The 14,388-nt window shown below is 36.5% G+C and overlaps 1 protein-coding gene across 5 annotated transcripts in view; it reads left to right on the top strand.

The window, feature by feature from the left end:
• Positions 1 to 14,388, top strand: part of LOC106155203 (tubulin polyglutamylase complex subunit 1) — a 60,908-nt gene that overhangs the window by 14,241 nt on the left and 32,279 nt on the right. For 3 of the 5 annotated variants that reach the window (XM_087003482.1, XM_013529916.2, XM_013529918.2), the window contains exons 4-7: positions 2,809 to 2,872; positions 7,543 to 7,658; positions 9,255 to 9,390; positions 9,634 to 9,691. In XM_087003482.1, coding sequence (XP_086859608.1) covers positions 2,809 to 2,872; positions 7,543 to 7,658; positions 9,255 to 9,390; positions 9,634 to 9,691 — 374 coding nt within the window. Of the gene's footprint in view, positions 1 to 2,808; positions 2,873 to 7,542; positions 7,659 to 9,254; positions 9,391 to 9,633; positions 9,692 to 10,231; positions 12,384 to 14,388 lie in introns of those variants that run through there. The other 2 variants (XM_087003481.1, XM_087003483.1) reach the window with 1 other exon arrangement.

A 14,388-nucleotide genomic window follows, 5' to 3' on the forward strand; every position in this document is an offset into this window, starting at 1 on the left:
ATCAATGTTGAAAGGAGGCTCATGTACACTCTACGAGCAGTGGACTTTTATAAATGAAATACATCAAATGTTGTCCAGAGCTTTATTTATTTATTTATTTTTAGGTTATTAAGTACAGACACAGGTGTGTTTGTACATATAGCCGTCACCTGTGTCTGTCGTCGCCTTTGTCCCCATTGTCGCTGTCATTGCCATCGTCTCTGTGCACTTTCACCACCGATAAAACAATAAGTGGAAAACCGTTTTGCCTTTTGGCTTGATACTTACAGAACTGATGAATATTCATAAAATGCAGGTCAAGTTTGAAAATCAGCATGATTGGGCCATACTTTCAAAAGTTATGCAGTTTTTTTGCTTTTTCAGCATATATAGAACACCGATAACATGATAAGTGGAAAACACTTTTCTCTTTTGGCTTAAAACTTACAGAACTGATGAATATGCATAAAACACAGGTCAAGTTGGAAAATTAGCCTTGGACTGGATTTAAGAATTTTTTAATGTCCATCTGATACGATAAGGGACAATGCTGGCTCACATATACTTTACACACATCTTATGTGCAGCAATCAGAGGAGAGGATGGGATTATACAAATCAGGTGACAGCTGGGTATTACAGGCCTTATCTAAAATAGCTAGGTGCGAGTGAAATGCAGTGTGCTGTAATGTCGGTTAATTTTGGGTTGTTAAACTGCAGTATTGTCTCCAGTTATTGTGCAATGCGATGCATACCTGATTATTAGCTCTAGTTTGTGTTTTTAGTGAAGTGGAGTTACCTTTAAGATTACACACAAATATCATGAGAACACAGTTAATCAGACAACTATCTAATTTAAATAGGAAGTCATATACTGGCAATTTATCTCTGACCTTGAAATTGACCTTTGCCCTACTTTCACAATGAACTAAACTTTGCAAATTTTCTATCCATTATATCTCCAAAACTGGCAAAGAAATGCCCATAGTTACTATTGAACCTGAATAGGAAGTAATATGCTGGCAATCTAACCATGACCTTGAAATTGAACTTTGACATTCTTTTTATGATGAACTGAACTTTGCAAGTTTTCTATCTGTTATATCTCTAAAACTGACAGAAATACACCCATAGTTACTGTTGAACTTAAAAAGAAAGTCATATACTTGCAATCTAACTGTGACCTTAAAATTGGCCTTTGACCTACTTTTCACCATGAACTGAACTTTGCAAGTTTTCCAGCCCTTGTATCTCCAAAACTGGCATAGAAATTGCCCATAGTTACTATTGAACTTGAATAGGAAGTAATATGCTGGCAATCTAACCATGACCTTGAAATTGACCTTTGACATTCTTTTTATGATGAACTGAACTTTGCAAGTTTTCTATCCGTTATATCTCTAAAACTGACAGAAATACACCCATAGTTACCATTGACCTAAAAAAAGAAAGTCAGATACCGGCAATCTAACTCTGACCTTAAAATTGACCATTGACCTACTTTTCACCATGAATTGAACTTTGCAATATTTTAGTCATTTATATCTCCAAAACTGGCAGAGATAGGCCCATAGTTACTTATGTACTTGAATAGGAAGATATATATTGGCAATCTAAATGTGCCCTTGAAATTGACCTTTGACCTTCTTTTCAGTATGAACTGAACTTTGCAAGGTTTCTCTCCCTTATATCTCCAAAACAGGCAGAGATTTGCCCATAGTTAATATCGAATTTGAATAGGAAGTCAATCTCTGACAATTTAAGTGTGACCTTAAAATTGACCTTTGACCTACTTTTCAGTATGAACTGAACTTTGCAACTTTTTTGTCCCTAACATCCCCAAAACTGACAGATATATGCCCAAAGTTAGTACTGAACTTCAATAGGAAGTCATGTACTTGCAATCTGTGACCTTCAAATTGACCTTTGACCTACTTTTCACCATAAACGGCACTTCACAAATTTGGATTTACACTTTTATTTTTCCCCATTATTCTGTTTTAAATGGTAATTTTCAACAAAAATATAGAGAGCTCTTGTTTACTACATTTCGTAGAGCTAGTCAAACACAACACTGGAGGAGGTTTCCCTTTTTTTTTTTTTTTTTTTCCATATGAGTGCTCATACTCCAGCTCCTGGTACAATACCTGGAGGCGGTATTGCCTCTCTGATCCTCTAGTTACTATTGATTTTGGATGAGAAGTCTAATGTTCACAATATTACTGCAACCTTGGATTTGACTTTTTATTTTTCCTCACGAATTTGTTTAAAATAATAATTTTCTAGAAAAAATTAGAATTCTTGTTTGCATTTTGTATTGCATTTTTCCAAATTGACAAAAAACAGTTTTGTGCACTGATATCGCAAATGTTATGAAATGAAAACTGTGTTACTTATTATTTTGCAACATACAAGAATTTCTTAGGATTAAAATACAACTCAAATTGGAAAACCAGCTTGCTTGGATTATCATTTTTTTTTTTCGAATTTATGCAATTTTTTATGAAATTTTCAAAGAGTGAACTTGAACTCTCATGGACCTGAAGCCTTATTCTAGTTTCACATTTTACTTACAACCATTTTACCTGTTGTGCATAATTAAATTTTGGTGTTTCCTTTTCTGTAAGCATAATGTATTATTGCATCAAAATTGACGGTAGCCCATTTTGTGCATTATTTTCTACTTTTTTGTCTGTACATTTGACAGCTTTGCTGCCTTGTATAAGTTCTTAGCTGCAAAGCATGGACAATGTGGAACTGTACATTAAAAACTGTCATTTGACATGTGCGTGTTATATACTTTTTGCATGCTTTGATATTTTATGACTAGCCAACAGAAGCACATTAGGAGTGAATGGACTGGTGTTCACAGAGTTATTACAAGTCATTTGCAGGTATAATATGATACTATTTTATAGTCTACCTTGTCTAATTGAAAAGGAACGATTTGAATATTTATTATGTCTACACTATTAAGAAAACAAAATTTCTCAATTTACAAAAAGAAATGCAATAGATATTATTCCTTACAACATGTTGGCTTATTTAATACTGGTTTAAACTAACTTGCAGGGAGCCATGTCCAATAAGGTTGCATGTAAATGTGTTGCATAAACAAACACTGGGTAACAAATTTACCATTCAGTGAACTGTTAAGATCTTTTCTCCAAACTGCCTTTATTCATTTGCATGCAAAGCGAAACACTTCGTCACCATCGCTGACCCAAAAGCTGGATGGATGCAAAACTATTGAGCTCATTTTTTGATTCTGATGGAAGCCTCATTTTGACATCCAACCAATGTAAATTAATGTTATGGTATTGTGTCAAACAGTTCAAACATAATTTACAAATTCATTTGTAAGAAATATTGCGTTTTAGGTACAGACACAGATGTACAAATGCTAGTCACAATTGCTAAATATCCATGTTACCTGTAGTGTATAATTAAAGATTGGTTGTGGTTATGCAGTTATTATGTAATGCTGCATCAAAGTTAAAAAAAAACTGTTTTCGGCACTCCACCATTGTGACCATTAAAGAAAAAACACGTTACTTATGAATTTCAAACTTTCTGAAATTATTCATAGGTCTGAAATGCTGCTTGAGATAGAAAACCAGTCTGATTGCATTATCTTTTAGAAGCAATACAGTTCTTTATGACATGATCATTTTTCACTTATTGACATTTTCAATGTGGGTCTTAGAACTTCCACAGGCATGAAACCAAACGGTATTCAAATTTTCTAAATGTTGGTTTAAACACAAACACACAACGCGGGCTTAGAAAAGTTGGTGTTTGCACTGAATGTGAGCGCCCTCCATTTAGCGACCTCCTGGTCTAATTGCTGTAACTCAGCGGGTTTCTGGCGATAACCTGCGAATACAAAAAGCGAAAGGCTGTGAAAGACATGTGGCTAGGCCAGTCCACGTTACTGTTGTACAAGTTTAACACAGAGAACAGTTTATCTAGCATGTAAGGTTCGTGGATTCTAGATATCGTGTCCGCTACAATGTTTTGCTCGCCGGGTACGTGGACAGCAGAGATGACGAAGTCGTACTTTGTGGCGAGGTGCGCCAGTTCTTTTAGTAAACATAAGGATGCCTTGTTGGTTGCTGTGCCGTTGTTCAGGTTAGCTACAGTAACAGTATTGTCCGTGTGAACTATTACATTGCGACCTGACCAGACGTTGCGCCACCTTCTAGCTGCCACAATGACAGCGGCCAGCTCTTTTACGTTTATGTGATGGTGTAACATATCCGGTACGTCTGAATCCCAGTGAGTGTATGTCCAGTCTCCCAGGCAGAAAGCTCCACCTGCGCGCAAGCTAGCGTCTGTGTGAACTATAACATCACTCGAGGGGGCCAGATTCTCTTTGTGTTTGATCCTTCTCTCAGCCAGAAGTCCCACCAACGCAGGTCTGGTTTAATTGATTGCAGACGAGTCTTGCTTTGTGGAGAGCTCAGAGAAGACAAAAAGGTTGAAAATTGACCTATTGTGCGCTCTTCCCCATGGGGTTACTTGTGCAGCCCAAGATAACTTCCCGGCAAGAGACTCCAGCTGGCGTTTAGAGGCTCTAGTCTTTGTTAGGAAAGACTTAACTGCTTCCTGTAATGATGTAATCTTGTCTTCCGGTATTAGTGTTAATAACAATGCTGAGAAAACATATACTTTGGGACGGGTCCGCGACCTTTTTCCAATTAATGCTATATCCTAGCTTCCGCAGGAGCCCGATAAGGGTGTTGTATGCTCTAAGACAGTCTTGGAAAGTATGCCTGGTCACGAAAAAATCATCCAGATACGCTACAGTTCCAGAGAATCCTTTTTTAATCATCATCCGCTGAACCGCCTGTGTAATTCTGTTGAAGATAAAAGGCGATTTTCTGCTCCCAAAAGGTAGACGTGTGTCGGATAGGTAAATGGGGTGCGTGTCCCCTACAAACTGCCATATAAGTCCTGTCAGAGATCTCTGCTCTCGCTTGATGTGGACCGATCTGTAGGCACTCTTGAGGTCAACTTTTGCCATAAACGAGCCAGGCCGTATACGGGACAAAGCGTCTTGGATGGATTGGTACTTCATAGCCTCCTTTGAAGCATGAGAGTTTACTCCACTATTCTCAGGCCGACTAAGATCGTGAATTACACGAATTTCACCATCAGGCTTTGGCACGCATGTAATAGCACTAGTAATTAGGGGTTTCTCTGAGGAAGTTATGTAATGTCCTTCTTTAAGTCCGTCCAATAATTGCTTTTCTACATGGGGAAGGATATCGGGCCTATTCACTCTATTGCTATTATCTACTTCTACTGGTGCAATGTCAGTAACTTTAATATCATTATCAATTAGAGAGAATCCGTTCACTATGCCGTTTAAGATGAAGTCTCTGTCTTCGTCTCCGACAAGCTCAGTGCGCCATATGTCTAAGCTGTTTAAGAGTGGGGGGAGTTGGCGCGTGGTTCCGACACTCTTGTTTAATCGTTTTTTGAATCCAGGGTAGGTTGGCCCGTTTTGTGGTTGAATTCGCCGTGGTTGCGGGCGTAGCACGTTTTGCATACCTGCGAATATTTGCAGTGACGAAGGGAACACCCGTTTTTACCGTTAAAACGATCACAGACAATGCGACCTGATGAAGGGTCGAACTTATTGCGCGCTCCTCCCTCCTGTGGTCTGGGCTGTGCGAATCTGATCGACGTGCTGTCCTCTCGCATTATCAGCTCCCCATTGAAAGTCGGCAGCTGCTTTGGCTTTACGGTACTCTTGGTCGTACTTTAGGACAGATTTCCATTGAAAACGTTGGCCCATATGCGCTATCTTTATGAGGTAGCTGGTGTAGTCCATAATTTGTTGCTGCGTATATCCTTCGTCGGTCACTAGTTCTCTCATGATCTTAAGACTTGCCTCCATATACTGCAGGGGCGTTACAGCTTCTAGTTTTGGTTTGGTCTCGGGAAGAGAGAGTTCAAAGTCGCCTAATTTCACCGCTGACTTAGTTTGTTGAAACTGGGTGATACATTTTGTATAGTCACGAATGTCTCCACACTTACTGTTGTTGCTTGCGGCTATGTCAAAAGGGTCGAAAACGTATGAAGACTTACCCTCTTGTTCTGGCTTAGGAGTATTTTTTGGCTAAAATGGAGAGCAGATTTGTGACATCCAGAGGCTGTTGTGAAGCTTGTTGATCCTGCGTTCCCGATGATATGGACTGGGGTTGGGTCTGTGCAGGCTCTTTGACTGGAGATGGCTCCGCTGACTCTTTCAATTCATCAATGGCTCCCTGTAGCAGTAGCAGCTGCCCGAGGGAGAGGGATTTTCCAAAGAATTTGCTGGTATTGGCACTGTTGAGCATTTTAATGGCTTTCATGCTTTCGAAACCATTCTCTCGCAGGAGAGTAAGTGTCTCATCATTCAGCTCGGCCTTCTTGGCCCACTCCTCTAATTCTGTACAGCTATCCATAACTAAAAACTAGTATAAGCCAGAAGCAAAAATTAAAAAGCCATAAGCGGAAAGCGTGCAGCGCTGCACTGTTCAAGATGCCGAAATTGAATCTGACGGTCTAACATGCGCGCGCAGCTGAATGCAGGGGGTGCTGCCGCAGGTGGCGCTGCCGGGTCTCACGTGACTTACTAGGCAGCTGGCGTTGAGTGATGCGTTTAAATCAGATTAACAAATGTTAATCTCCACGTAATGTTTAGTAGGTAAAAAATTGGTGATGATCATGCTGTTGATCGTTATGTAACATTGCGTCAAAATTGCACAAAAAAAAACTTATGAAAAGAAAACTGTGCTACTTATTATTTCGTAACATACAAGAATGATTCTTAGGATTGAAATACAATTCAAATTGAACCAGCTTGCTTGGATTATCATTTTTTCTTGAATTTATGCAATTTTTTTGTGAAATTTTCCTTTTTCTCATTCTGGAAATTTCATAGTGTGAACTTGAACTCTCAAGGGCCTGGAACCTTATGCTAGTGATAGATTTTACTTACTATATTTAACTATTACCTGATGTTCATAATTAAAACTTGGTGGTGACTTTACCTAAGTCATATTTTGGCAGTTTTACTGTGACCTTGAATTTTACCTTAACCTTATTTTTTTCTCCATGAACCACACTTTGCAAATTTTCAAACTGTTTTGAACTTGAAAAGGAAGGTCTTATATTCACAATCTTACTGTAACCTTTGATTTCACCTTTTACTTTTCCATACAATTTTGTTATAAAGAATAATTTTCTATGAAAAATGAGCCTTTGTTTATTGCATTTTGTAGAACTTGTCAATCACAACACTGGAGGTGGTGTCCCTTTTTATTTTCTATACGAATGCACTAACTCCAGCTGATGATACCTAGAGGCGTAGCTGTCTCTCTGATCTCCTTGTTACATTTGTGCCAAATTTCATGCTTGTTGGCAAAAATACACAATTCACCCTTTTTTCCTTACCATATTGCTGGACTATCAATTTGAAAAGCGGCTTTTCAAAATCTGATATTTTCCATACCTGACAAACCTTTTTTTTCTTACTATTTTACTGTATTTTTTTCTGTCTTTCCTTGTTCAGGGACTTTCCTGAAGCAGTGAAAGAAAAGGTAATGAAGAAATTAGCATGCAGGGACTGGGAGGTGGTTACACATGATGTCTTCAGGTCTGCAATCTTCACATGTTTTGTATTAAAAGGTGAGTACATTTAACACAACATGTGTGACCTTATGTTGCACCAAACACAATGTACATTTTAGATAAGTAGTAAGATTGATATAAAAATGCATGTGTTCATAATTTGACATTTAAATTAAATTATAAAGAATATGTACTTAATTGCAAAATTAGAGGTCCATCTATAACAGAGATGATTTTACATTTTACAAACCTCAATAGTTTTTGAAAGAAGAAATTAAATATTCGTATTTAGATAAGTAAAATTGCATGGCTGCAGAAGAATTTTGTTAGCTTGGGACAATTAACTGATCCCGTCTGAAGATTATGACAATGAAGGCAGGATGCTGAACGTTTCAATATTTCAAATTGTAATCTTTTAATTCTAATCATGCATATTAGATATTGTTATACTTCGAATAATTAAGTTATCCCGTCTGTAGATAAAATGTTCAAATAGAAGCATAAAATTATACTGAATTGACCAATGAGAGTGAGGGGGACCACCCCTCACCTCAGAAGTGGCACTGGAGTTCAGTTGAGCTCCAGCCACGATTCTGTAGACACCATGTATTTGCTCAGCTTATATTAATAAAGGTCCATAACCACACGAATTTAGTTGGTTATACATCTGCTAAATTCAAGTTCATAAACAGCAGGTGAAAGACCAGAGTGTGCAAAACACCCCATGCTCAGAACACTTTGAAAAATGTGGGCGTGGAAAATTTAGGGTCTTCACATTCTTTAAAGTAAATTGGAATGATGAAATTGAACGCAGGGCAAGGGAAAGGTATTTTAAAGATATATTTAAGCCCAAGTTAAATGAAAAATAATCATGACAATTTAACTTAATGAAATTAATGAACAGCAATTGAAAATCAATTATTGGAATGTCTATCATTGTTTATGCAAAAAAAAAAAAAAAAAAAAAAAAAAAAAAAAATTGTCACTGTCTCTAAGATAAGACAATAGACTATACAGTTGCCTAGTAACAATAAATAAACAATCATTTTATTATCTGTAGAGCCTGAAAGAGGCAAAAATGTTTACCATGAATAATTAACCATTTCAACTATATTATATGACTTGTTTTGACTTTTAAAATATATTTTCTGTACCGAAATAACTGACTCACTTTTGGTTTTATATATATATATATATATATATATATATATGATTACTCAAATGTTGAGAATATTACTAAAATTTTAGACTGGGTTCCCACAGATTTAGATTGACCCATCTTGATCGACCTAACTCCCTGGGGGTTCACGCTAAATTGTTGTCAGTCGAGCGCGCACGAAAGTTAATTACCCCCTTACAGCTTTTAGTAGGCAGGACAGACATTTAAGCCGGCTAAATTGACAGCAATCTAGTGAGACTCCCCACGGGGATAGATCGATCAAAAATCTGTGGGAATGCAGTCTTAGCTATTCAAGATCATATTCTAATAACATGGATCAATAACGGCTATACCTGAATTATAGTAACTCTTTTTGTGACATTTTAATTGGCCTTGTGATCCAAGCATGCATTGAATCCTGGGCACAATGTCTCACAAAAAAGAACACAAGCGATCTTCAACCAAGGGAGAAACTGTAATTGTTTGTATTTCAGACTTCCTTCAGGAGGCAGAATCCCTGTACTGGTCCATAGATCTGAAGCACAATGGAGAAGCTGACAAAGTGCTCTGTGATGCTGTACTACACCAGATTCTTATAGCTGTGTCCAGCTCAGAGAGTGACCCAAAGTGGTAAGATCTTGCTTTGTTCCAGTGACTGTCTTCATTAAAAATTAATGAAATTCAAGATGGTACCGTAACAAAGCTATGCAATGTTTTATGATAGAAATACAAATGCTAAAATTTCAGTGTTATTTTTATTAACTCAAATTTTGTCATCTTTTACTTGATAGATTTGAGTAAGTTGAAATCTTAATTTTGAATGAGTACACTCGCTCATTTTATTGCCATTTTATTTACTTATGTATTTGTTAGTGTGATGGATGCTGGCTACTCATTGGCACCTGACCGTCTGTACATGGCACTGAATAAGGTAATACCATCTTACCACAAATATTTAACTTTTGAGTTTTTCTCCTTGTGTTTAAATCCTTCTCTTGGGAGAATAGTTGAATTAATGTAGGAATGCCAGTGTTAAGTCAGTTTGTTAGTACCTCTGACAAGCTCCCAGTTCATTGAGTGATGTAAAATTGGGATTTTTGGAGCAAAAACATCATTTTCAGTTTCCTGATTTTCTCTGGCACTTGGACAGCTATAAAAATGCTTTTAATGGTATTATAACACTTGAACAAAGTACCAAAAAAGGGGTTCGAGGGTTTTTCTTTAAGACATATTGTTGATTTTATTTATAAAAATGTGATTTTTTGCCCTATTTGAGTACAGTCCCACCTTAAAAAGGTAATGAGATGAATTGGCTAAGATTGTGGTGGAATTTGTGATGTTGTATGGTGTAGGATGTCTGGTCGAATGGAGCTGAGATTTAATTACTGTGTCCCTGCAAGTACCATGTGTGGGAAGGCTTGTGAGAGGGGAAGGGACCATTTCAGGATTAAACAGTCTTCCTTTCATGTAGGGTTTGCCATATTTGATCCTTGGACCAGTTGATACTTGGATCTTCTATTCTGAATGGCCCCTTAGTCAAAGCACTATTCAGCAAAATGTTTCAATGGCAATAAGATTAGACTGGATTTTGGCAATGGTAGGTAGTTGTCAGTCATATTCGAGTTCTTCAAGAATTATTTATGCTCATTTCTTATCATTTTATGGTGTTATATTACATTCTTAATGACATATCTACACCATCGAAGAGCAAGCCCTATATCTCTTTTATTATTGTTACTGTACTATCATGTAAAACTGCTTGCACCTGTTAATACTTTGAAGGTTTTGAAATGTGGTCTAATTCACCAGCCAAATCCTCTTTGATTTTTCTCAACAGTTTTTATTATTCCAACCAATTTAAATTTACAAAGTGGTCTGTGTGGACTCCAGGAGATAAAGCTTCTAGTGCCTCACACCAGAGTTACACACAGGCTTGCATTGACTTTCATCACATAAATATTCACTACTGATTAAAATCATGCAGCCACCGGTCAGACTGGTTTTGTCCTGATTATGCTATGTAACACTAAGGCCAGGATATTAAACAAAGATCAGGATAATCTTATCTACTATTCTTATCTTACAAATTTTAATTTTATCTAAGCGTGTGTACAAAAGATGACAGAAACAGACACCAGGGTATTCTTATCTTTTTAATCATACCAAGATGACTTCTAATTGAATTATATTCTATAATAAATATTATATTCTAGGAGGTCTAAACAGAAAATTTATAATATGATTAAAATAATTCAGTAATAATAAATTTCAAAGAGTTAACAATAAATAATTTTCAACCATAAAAATAAATAATGCTACGTAACTGCTATACATCTTCTATCAACTGTGAAGTCTTTCAAAAATGTCAAAGTAGGATTCATGAGAAAGATGCCTTGTTGTATTTTGACATCACTAAGTCTGTTCAGTTCTTTCGACAGGCAGTTCAGTGCACAATAATTCTTTTCGAATTGTTTCTCCAAAATGTTGATCTTTGTTTTTCTTTTTATGTACAGACACAGATGTGTCTGTACATATTGCCATCACCTGCGTCTGTCGTCGCCGTCGTCGCCGATGGCGATGCCGATGCTGATGCTGATGCCGATGCCGTGCGCTTTCCTTGTAAACACGATAAGTGGAACACAGTTTTATTTTTTGCTTTTATATTTACAGAGCTGATGAATATTCATAAAACGCAGGTCAAGTTCGAAAATCAGCATGATCGGGCCATTATAGTAGAAGTTATGCTGTTTTTTCACTTTTCAGCATATATACAACCCTGTAAACACATTTAAAGGAAAACCGTTAAGCCTGTTGTCATGAAACTCACAGGAGTAATCAATCTTACTAAAACGCAGGACAAGTTCGAAAATCGGCATGAGCGGGCCACTATTTTAGTAGTTATGCTGATTTTTTCCTTTTTCAGCATATATGCAACACTGTAAACACAATATAGGAAAAACAGATAGGCCAATTGTCATTAAACTCACAGGAGTGGTCAATCTTACTAAAACGCAGGTTGAGTTCGAAAATCAGCATTATCGGGCCATTATTTTAGAAGTTATGCTGTTTTTTCACATTTCCTGAGATTCAATTCTTAGGCATGTTAACAGTCTCATTATTGAACTAATAAGATACGTAAAAGTGTTTGTTTGACATTTCCTGCATCTTTACAATATTGTTAGTTGATTATGTAAAAATTATGGTAAACTTGTTATCGTGTCTTGTGTAATAAAGTGTCAAAAATGGAAATAAACTCATATCATTGCAGTTTGTCAGATTCAATCATTCACTATGTTCAGAATCTCAGAATGGAAGAAATTGGACATTTAACACTGCTCTATTGACATTATTCCCATCTCATCAATTTTCTTAGTTGATCATATAAAAATGGCAGTAAACTGTTAATTTTGTTTTATGTTAAAAATTGTTAAAAATGGGGAAAAAACATTTCAGAACAGTGCTGTCTTGTTTACATTTTGGCATTTTCAAGTTTTGACTTTGAAGTTCCATGGGCCTGAAGACCTTTGCTAATCACATTATCTGAATATCCATAATACTAATATTTTATTAATAAAAGTTGATGGTCATTATGCTGTTAAACATTATGTAATATTGCATCAAAATTTGAAAAAAACATATTTTGGGCACTGCTCCCATGATGACCATTTCAGAAAAACCATGTCACTTACTGTTCTCAAACTTACAGGAAAGAAACCTGGGACTAAAATACAGCTTCAGTAGGCAATGCAATCTGTTTGGTAATTCTTACTGCCAGTTAAACAGTTTTTTTGTGAAACTTTAATTTTTCACATATTGGCATTTTCAAGGTGTAACTTTGAAGTTCCACAGGCTTGAATACCCATGCTAGTCACATTTTCTGAAAATACATGATACGTATATTTTATTATTAAAAATTGACGGTCATTATGCTGTTAACCATTATGTAATATTGCATCAGAATAGAAGAAAACACAATTTTGGGTGCTGCTGCCATGATGACCATTATGGGAAAACCATGTTACTTATGATTGCCAAACTTTCAAAAAAAGAAATACAGGACTAAAAATGCAGCCTGAGTTGAAAAAACAGTCTAATTGGCTTCTTTTTCTGGAAGTTATACATTTTCAAAGTGCGAACTTGAACTCCCATGGGCCTGAAGCCTTATGCTTGTTACACATTTTACTTACATTGGTATTACCTATTGAGCATAATTAAAATTTGATGTTGAATTTGTAGTTTAACATAATGTACTTTTGCATCAGAATTGACAGTAGCCTATTTTGTGCATAGTTATTTCCTGCTTTTTGTCTGTACATTTGACAGCTTTGCTGCCTTGTTTAAATAATGTTTTCCAAACTTAATATTGTCTACAGGTTCTGGTCCAATTGTAAGTCCTCCTTTTTTATTTCTTTAGTAAATTCATGACACTGCTTGTAATATTTGCAGTTCTACTGTGGAAGTAAACAGAAAACATCAGCCAAATTTTCACAGTCTTGGAATGATAAATCAGTCTGGAAATTACTTTTTCAAGAACTGTTTTACATTGATGCAGGTGACCTACTTGCACAAAGGAACAGCCCAGTTCCCCTCTTTTTTAGCTATTTTTGATTTCTCTTTTTTCTCAATCTCTGTATTCTGTATGGTGTACTTTTCTTTGTTATTTTCATTGCTGATCGAGTGTTGACCTCTGCTCATCATTTTTGGTGTCCTTGGATCAGTTTTCCACTTCAGAGTAGTAGACAGAAATTCTTATCCATTATTTCTTAAATTCATATCCATAATTTAAGGTAGTCCAACTTCTTTTCAAAAAGTGCTGTGAGCAGGGGATGGGGTAAAAAGAATAAAAATATAAAAAATAGAATAAAGAATAATTTTCAGTTGCTGACTTACATGTTTCTTGTGTAGTTTTTATTTTGGTAGCAGTCTGTACTGCTAGAGCATGTAGAGTTTTATGTCAAATTATTATTCAGTAGTTGGGTGTTTCTGTCTCAGCCTGTAATCTACTAAATAAATGCTGCTCTTGAAGAGACTTGTGCTGTTTGAAAGTCTGGAAGGTATCTTAACATCTTTTGCCTTGTTCTCTTTAGGATGAAAAAAATAATCTCTGAAGACTATATAATACATAACACATCCAGATAAACTTATTTTCTAATTTTATTGTGTTGTATAAGCTTTAGGTTGTGCTACAATGTGGTGTTCTTCGACTGGGTATATCAAATTACTTTCTGCTAATTTGCTAAGCCACCAAGGCTGTCCCGACAAACAAAACCATCATTTTCCAAAAAATTGTAAGCGTTATGACTGTCTTTGGAAATATAGGCTGTCATCTCAGTTCACAACCCATCAAAATGATGGGTGGATGGTTGGTTAGGGAAAGCCTTTCATGCTGCTGGAAAATCCACTTCTACTTCACACCTGAGTCTCAGCTCCTGTGTACCTACAGCTAAAAATGGCCAGCCAGCTTTACTTCCTACACAACCCGATGTTGCAACCTCCAGCACAATCTAACCCAGTCCGTCTTATCCATAGTCCTTTGTAGTTTCCTAATGTACAGACACAGATGTGTCTGTGCATATATCCCTCGCCTGTGTCTGTCGTTGTCGTTTACTGTTGTCGCCATGCACATTC

The sequence above is a fragment of the Lingula anatina genome, chromosome 2, assembly GCF_051362555.1.
Source record: "Lingula anatina isolate TDL-2025a chromosome 2, LinAna3.0, whole genome shotgun sequence".
Classification (NCBI taxonomy): Eukaryota; Metazoa; Brachiopoda; class Lingulata; order Lingulida; family Lingulidae; genus Lingula; species Lingula anatina.